This window comes from Wasmannia auropunctata, unplaced genomic scaffold (assembly GCF_000956235.1).
Source record: "Wasmannia auropunctata unplaced genomic scaffold, wasmannia.A_1.0 LD336053.1, whole genome shotgun sequence".
In the NCBI taxonomy this organism is placed as follows: domain Eukaryota; kingdom Metazoa; phylum Arthropoda; class Insecta; order Hymenoptera; family Formicidae; genus Wasmannia; species Wasmannia auropunctata.
In genome coordinates, this window is record NW_012026837.1 from 2,843,323 (window position 1) to 2,849,399 (window position 6,077).

A 6,077-nucleotide genomic window follows, 5' to 3' on the forward strand; every position below is an offset into this window, starting at 1 on the left:
GAAGTCATCGATTAGACCGAAGGCACTAGAAAACTTACTTCACGGAAGATGATAAGAGAACACCTATGTGTCCGCGCTTTCCAAGAACAATTTTATAAAGATTTTAAATTCAATTCCCGAAAAGAGTCCACTGTCCAATTCTTTCTATATTCATGAATAAGAAATAAAAGCGAGGATACGGCAGCATCTACTATACATAGAAAATGGGAATAAATATATGAAGGAAGCAAAAGCTTGACAGAATTTTTCACAAAATTTATTCATAATAAATTTATTACAAAAATTTATTCGTAATAAATTTATTACAAAATAATTGATTCATAACAAAAGAAAGTCATTAACTGTCAAAAAAGACGTAATCGGCGAAGAGATTACAAAAATTAAACTCTAAAGTTTACAATAAATATTTGAAAAGTTTGCGATATTTGAGTAGAAATGCGTATCGTATTTTTAAAAACTTTAGTCTCTTTCATTTCTTTCTGTTCTTTCTGTCGTCGTATTACGGAGTCCATTACGGAGCGAAATTACAAAGTAAAACAGCTGTTACAACTCCTGTTTTTACAAACAAAGCAAACTTACAACTGGAAACGCAAAGAAAGACAAAGACGACAAATCAACAATAGATTTCTCTCGCAAAGAGCTCGCCTCGCAATGTCTCTTTCCTCTTTTAATAAAGCGTCAAGTTTTTCTTTTAAACTCGAACGATTTCGCAGTTCACTTATCGAGAATGCGATCACGCGATTATAATTATAAGCGCCGATTGTGACGAGCTGAAGAGTGCGATCCCAAATGCATCGTCGCGGCGCTTAGAGATGCTCCCTGGGCTCGCGTCCAAATAATAATAATAAAGCAGTCCATAAGCTAGAAAGTATAAACTGTTTTATTTCAAACTGCACGCTACCGATACTGTACGATAACAGACGCTTATCGTGAAAGCGATATATAGTCAAACCGCATCTAACCTCTAAAACTCTTGGCCTAATCTAAGCGGAAACCAGGAAAACGCGGCGTTGCTCCCCTTTCTTGTTTATGTTTCATCTCTCGGAAATCTATCGTTCGTCGCTCAGCCCCTTCAGCTTGTCCAGCAGCGCGTTCCCGAAGGATTCCCTGTACCGCGGACTGACGAAGTCCAGGAGACCGTAGGGCGTCTCGAAGCGCTCGTTGCCGGCGTTCGACGTGTCGTCGTGCCGATTGCCGACGATGGCGAAGCCGGCGGCCGACAGTTCCACGCAGAACCGCAGGCCCTCGAGCGTGATCAGGTTCAGGTAGATGACCTGGTTCGTGCTGGTCAGCCGCTCGGACACCCTCAGGTCCCGCACGTGCTTCCGCACGTCGTCGATCACCGCCTGGGCCTCCAGCCGCCACTGCTCCGCGTCCAGCACCCGTTCGTCGTCGTCCCGCATCGCGCGGCGGACGCGATTCCTCCCGGCCACGGCTGAAATCGCTCCGAGTGCGCCCTGGCCGGCGCGACGAGCGAAGCCGAGTCCGGATTGTCCGGAACCTGATGCTGCAAACACACGACATTTTAACACACAAAATCTCTATATTCCCCTATATCTTACTATATACTTGTATAGCTATATATCCTACATATTGTTCTCTAGCTTTCAATCTCGTCTAGAATTTAAATATGTTATGATTATCTAATCCAATTAGCTGAAAGAATTCACGATTACGACGATTATTCCCATAGACAATCAGCGGAACGTCTACTCTATATATATATTCTAAACAATATCTCTGTATGGTTTAGTCAATGTAATTTTTACACGAGAGAAATATTGTATAACTTTAGCCCATCATATATTTTACATTTATTAAAAATACTTATTTGGGTAGTTTACATGGTGTTGGTAATCACATATACTGAGTGGACGTTAATGGATACAATCGGGAGTATTCATTTGTCGTATGAGCTCGTTCGCGTCCTTTTGTGCGAATGATTTCTTCTTTTATATTTATATGTATATTTTTTATTAAGCTCACTGCTCCGCCAGTTCGTACGTATCGTCTATACTTAAGTCACTCAAGTCCTCGCCCCAGCCATTAACGTCGTGCTCTTCCAGAGCGGCACCCGACGCCTTCACGTCGAACATGCTCTTCGGCGATTGCACCTCCGGCACGTGCAAGATCTGCGTCTTCTGTATCACAGGCTCCATATCCGTGAAGAAGTCGAACTCCTCCTTCGGCGACTTTATCACCTTCGAGTTCTTTATGTCGAGCTCGGTAATGTCGGAGAGCACCAGCTTCTTCGTGTACTTCGGCTTCTCGACGCTCGACGGCAATTCGGGCGGAGGCGGGGACGAGCTCGCGTCGCGGTTATCTTGCACCTCCGCTGGCACGTGGTCCACGGGTGCCTCCTCCGCGTGGCGATGGCCGTTGCCGACCGGCTCCTGCGTCTCCCAGTCCGACCAGGTGACCTCCTCCTCGGCGAACGAGAATTCCTTCTCCCTCTTATCCTCGCCGCCGTCCGGCGACGGCCTCTCCGCCAAGTGCACGTTGCTCTCGTCCACGCTCACGAAGACGGGCATCTCCTGAGCGAATGTTAAAGCTTTCCTAATGTCATCGAGGTTCTTGCCGCGGATCGTCTTCTTATTCGGCCGACCGTCCGTAAATAATTTCCCCCTGTTACCACCGATAACCGTCGCCGCGCCCAGGATCGGCACTATCTCGGCCAGTGCCCTTAACGTGGCGCAGACGAGATCGTCGTTGGTGTCCTTTATCCCGACGAGTAACTCGGGAAGAATGTGACTTTTCAATTCGTCCGCCTCGAACACGTAAACGAACGAACTGAAGTGGGAAAGCAGCAGCAGGCGAATAGAGACATCTCGAATGCAGAACATTTGCAGAAGTCTCGGTACTAAAATAGTCTTAAAGGTAGGAACTGTGAATAGACTAGTCCCCAAATCGTTTTTCTCATCTGCAAAAGACATCAGGCATTTAATTAGGCTACTTGTTTTGCGTGAAATGTGAAGCTATTGATATCGAAAATATGAAGGTAATTGAGATTTTGCTAAATGCGACCAGAGATATATTCTAACCTTTGGGTTTAAAGATAAAAGGTAAAAGTTTTACTTGGGCAGTGCTATCCAACAAAACTATCCTGGAAAGAAGCACTCTGCCTAGTTGTTCGGCAACAACAGCCTCGGGATACATCTGTAATTGCTGCCTTAATTTCCTAGAAAATAACATACACAATTATATACACAATATATGTAGAAACGACTTTTACATTGTATATAAGGTAAATGTACCGTCACTGAACATGTATCTATATCTGAACGCGTACACAAAATTTATTAATCACAAATGCTTTTTTTATTATATCAAAATTTAATTGTGAAAATATTTAAAGATTACAATTAAATTATAATATTATGAAAAAAAGCATTTAAAAATATGTTTTTGTGTACTTGTTCAGATATACATAGATACATGTTTAGTAATGACCTCTGTGAATTTAGCCTCACTTTTTTGAAAATTTGAAAAACATAATCAGAGTTCCGGTTGCCCTCCGAACAATTCTAGAGTTCTCTATCGATTTTAGAAAGAGTTTCGTTGATTAAAGTGATGAAAACACCATTTGAAGACATGGGGAGCAACTCCACATTTCTGTAACTTTAAAAGGCCATAACTCTTTTGTTTTTGTTTGTCGGATTTCCGAAAAATTTTTCAGCTGGACTCGAAAATTAAAAAAAATTTTTTTTTTAATTTCGGCAATTTCTTGAGAATTCTAATAGCCCTCCAAAAAGTTCTATCAATTATCCTTAATGATCGAAACGCGGAATGAAAATCAAAAGAGTTTTAAGGCCTTTTAAAGTTACAGAAATGTGAAGTTGGTCCTGCCGTCTCCTCCATGTCTTCAAATAATGTTTTCATCGCTTTAATCGCAACTCTTTCTAAAATCAATAAAGAACTCTAGAATTCTTCGGGGGGCAACCAAAACTCTTAATTACGTTTCTCGAAATTAAAAAAAGTGGAGCCAACTTCACACAGGTTCGGTAATGATATGTTTACCTTATTGCGTTACATTAACATATCTTCTCTCAAGTTGCTTACGTGAAAAACTCTTCCCTTTCAACATCAGTTTTCAATGGCAATTCTTCCAGAAACGCATGTATCCTTATGAATTCGTGGGTGAAAAACGAATGCTGCAGCACATTCAACAATCTACTCCTCAGACACGCGTCCGAATTCTGCAGATTCTTTCTACAAAACTCCCGAAATTCCAACAAATTTGGTGCTTCATCTGAAATCGATTGAATCGTTTTATGTATTGGTGCACTGATGCGCATATGTCATTCAACAAGGACAGCAATTGTATACAATACATGACTTTTGATTTTTACAATACCTGTATCTTGTAAATTCTTCAGAATATCCTCCGCCAACACTCCAAACGCGTACGAATCGATCGCAGTGAGATTAGCAGTCTTAACTAAATCGGCTACGTCCTCATTCGACGATATCCCCTTCTCGTATCTGTAGCTCTTTATTCGCTGATAATACGCCGGCGTCGCGTCCGCGAATTTACACAGGCACTCCAATCCACCCAATTTCCAATATCCCTCCGCGGTGACGTAAATGGAGCTGCTGCACACGTTGTTGTGCGACGCCAGTGCGGTCTCGTGCAGGAATATCAAGGCTCGCAGGATACTGTGCAAGCCGATACATATTTGCAGTACATTCTGCTTCTCGATAACCTGGACCAACGGCCTGGCCTCTTCCGTGGCGAGAAAGAACTTGCTACCTTTGCTCCACGAGGAGATATACTTCAGGATGCAGGGATGCCGATGTAACATAAAATTCTAAAACATACATCAGCTAGACGTCATCGGATTCACTTGCTTATTATTCTGTTGATTTTGCTTACAAATCTTACATACATTCTATTAGATCTAATAGTAATCCACATACAAAAATACAAAAATATATAAAGAATCAAAAGAAAGTATACAAAAATAAATAAAGAATCTCAAAGACGAGTCAAGACAAAGAGTTTCGAAAAACATTCGCCTGTCTTTTTGCATGACTGACTTGTCAGAGGAACACTTAAAAAAAAAAGAGAGAGGAGTAGATCAGATATAAACCTTTGCCGCTCGCTCCAAAGGCGATGGTCTCCCGAACGTCGCCGCGAAGTGCAAGGACGGCTCGCTGATGAAGATGGACAGTCTCTGCAGGCTCGAGTCGCGCACGCTCGCATCGTGGTGCATCCAGTAGTCCGTCACCTCGACGGCCTTGTCCTCGATCTCGAGGCCGCGCAGAGCACTCTTCTCGTTCCCCATTAGTCGGCCGACGTGCACACTGCCGACGGCGGCGTCGGCCGTCAGTTACGTCGTCGGACGCGGGAGCGGATCGCTCGGGGACACCGACGACGCGGGGCTGGGCGATGCGAGTCCCATTTGGTCTACCAATAGTACCAATCCGTGCGATTCGGCGAATGACAGGCTCGCCGCTTCCGCAGATTCCGCGCGATCACGCGCTCCGATAACGCCGAGATTTTTTGGTGTGCGCCAAGGTGTTTTTTTTCCTCCTCTCCTTAAGTAAATTCCACCGGGTTTTGGATGGGCGGTGTGCGCGCCTTCGATCTCTCCTTAGCGTTATATAACGCCTAGATAATTACCCTCCCCCCGTCATTTTTGGATCACTAATTCAGATAACTCTTCCGGCCTTCTTTGCGAAATTAAATATTTCTTCGAACCTTTCCTTCCACCGTTGTTCTCTCCCTTATGCCATTATATCTATATGCCAAGCTGTCACTCCCGACAGGTTAGGTCGAGGAAATTGTTACGATTGATCGATCGCTCGGGCCTCGCACGTATCGTCGACCTCACGAGTTGTGGGAGAGCGAACATGTCCGTGTTTTAAATAAATGGAAATTGTTAGCGTCAGCATCTCCCCATGTATATAAAATAAAAAATATATTTATATTTAATATTGCCCATTTTGGTATGTAAGTAGCGTATTTATAATACTAAATGTATATTTTTTAATTGAAGGAATTGATTTTTTGCTTGAACATTTTTCTTTCCGATAAGCATTTCCTAGATAATATGCGTCCACGTCATCCGCGATTT

General features: G+C 43.2%; 2 protein-coding genes across 2 annotated transcripts; both read right to left on the reverse strand.

The window, feature by feature from the left end:
* Positions 1–402: 402 nt before the first annotated feature.
* LOC105451073 (GSK3-beta interaction protein) lies at positions 403–1,414 on the reverse strand. The gene is made up of 2 exons (XM_011691289.1): positions 963–1,414; positions 403–861 (listed from the first exon to the last, which is right to left on the reverse strand). Exon 1 carries the CDS (start codon positions 1,401–1,403, stop codon positions 1,050–1,052), a length of 354 nt encoding a protein of 117 aa, XP_011689591.1. The 5' UTR covers positions 1,404–1,414; the 3' UTR covers positions 403–861; positions 963–1,049.
* Positions 1,415–1,779: 365 nt separating this feature from the next.
* Positions 1,780–5,749, reverse strand: LOC105451074 (protein-associating with the carboxyl-terminal domain of ezrin). The gene is made up of 5 exons (XM_011691290.1): positions 5,091–5,749; positions 4,355–4,808; positions 4,060–4,249; positions 3,042–3,178; positions 1,780–2,920 (listed from the first exon to the last, which is right to left on the reverse strand). The coding sequence occupies exons 1-5, from the start codon at positions 5,283–5,285 to the stop codon at positions 1,983–1,985; spliced, it is 1,914 nt and encodes a 637-aa protein (XP_011689592.1). The 5' UTR covers positions 5,286–5,749; the 3' UTR covers positions 1,780–1,982.
* Positions 5,750–6,077: the final 328 nt, after the last annotated feature.

Excerpts from the sequence above, each read along its gene's own strand:
- LOC105451073 (XM_011691289.1), bottom strand. The coding sequence starts at position 1,403 with ATGCGGGACGACGACGAACGGGTGCTGGACGCGGAGCAGTGGCGGCTG.
- LOC105451074 (XM_011691290.1), bottom strand. The coding sequence starts at position 5,285 with ATGGGGAACGAGAAGAGTGCTCTGCGCGGCCTCGAGATCGAGGACAAG. Across the intron at positions 3,179-4,059 it reads GAAAGGGAAGAGTTTTTCAC|GAAATTAAGGCAGCAATTAC; the intron begins GTAAGCAACTTG and ends GTTATTTTCTAG. Across the intron at positions 2,921-3,041 it reads TTTTATCTTTAAACCCAAAG|ATGAGAAAAACGATTTGGGG; the intron begins GTTAGAATATAT and ends TGTCTTTTGCAG.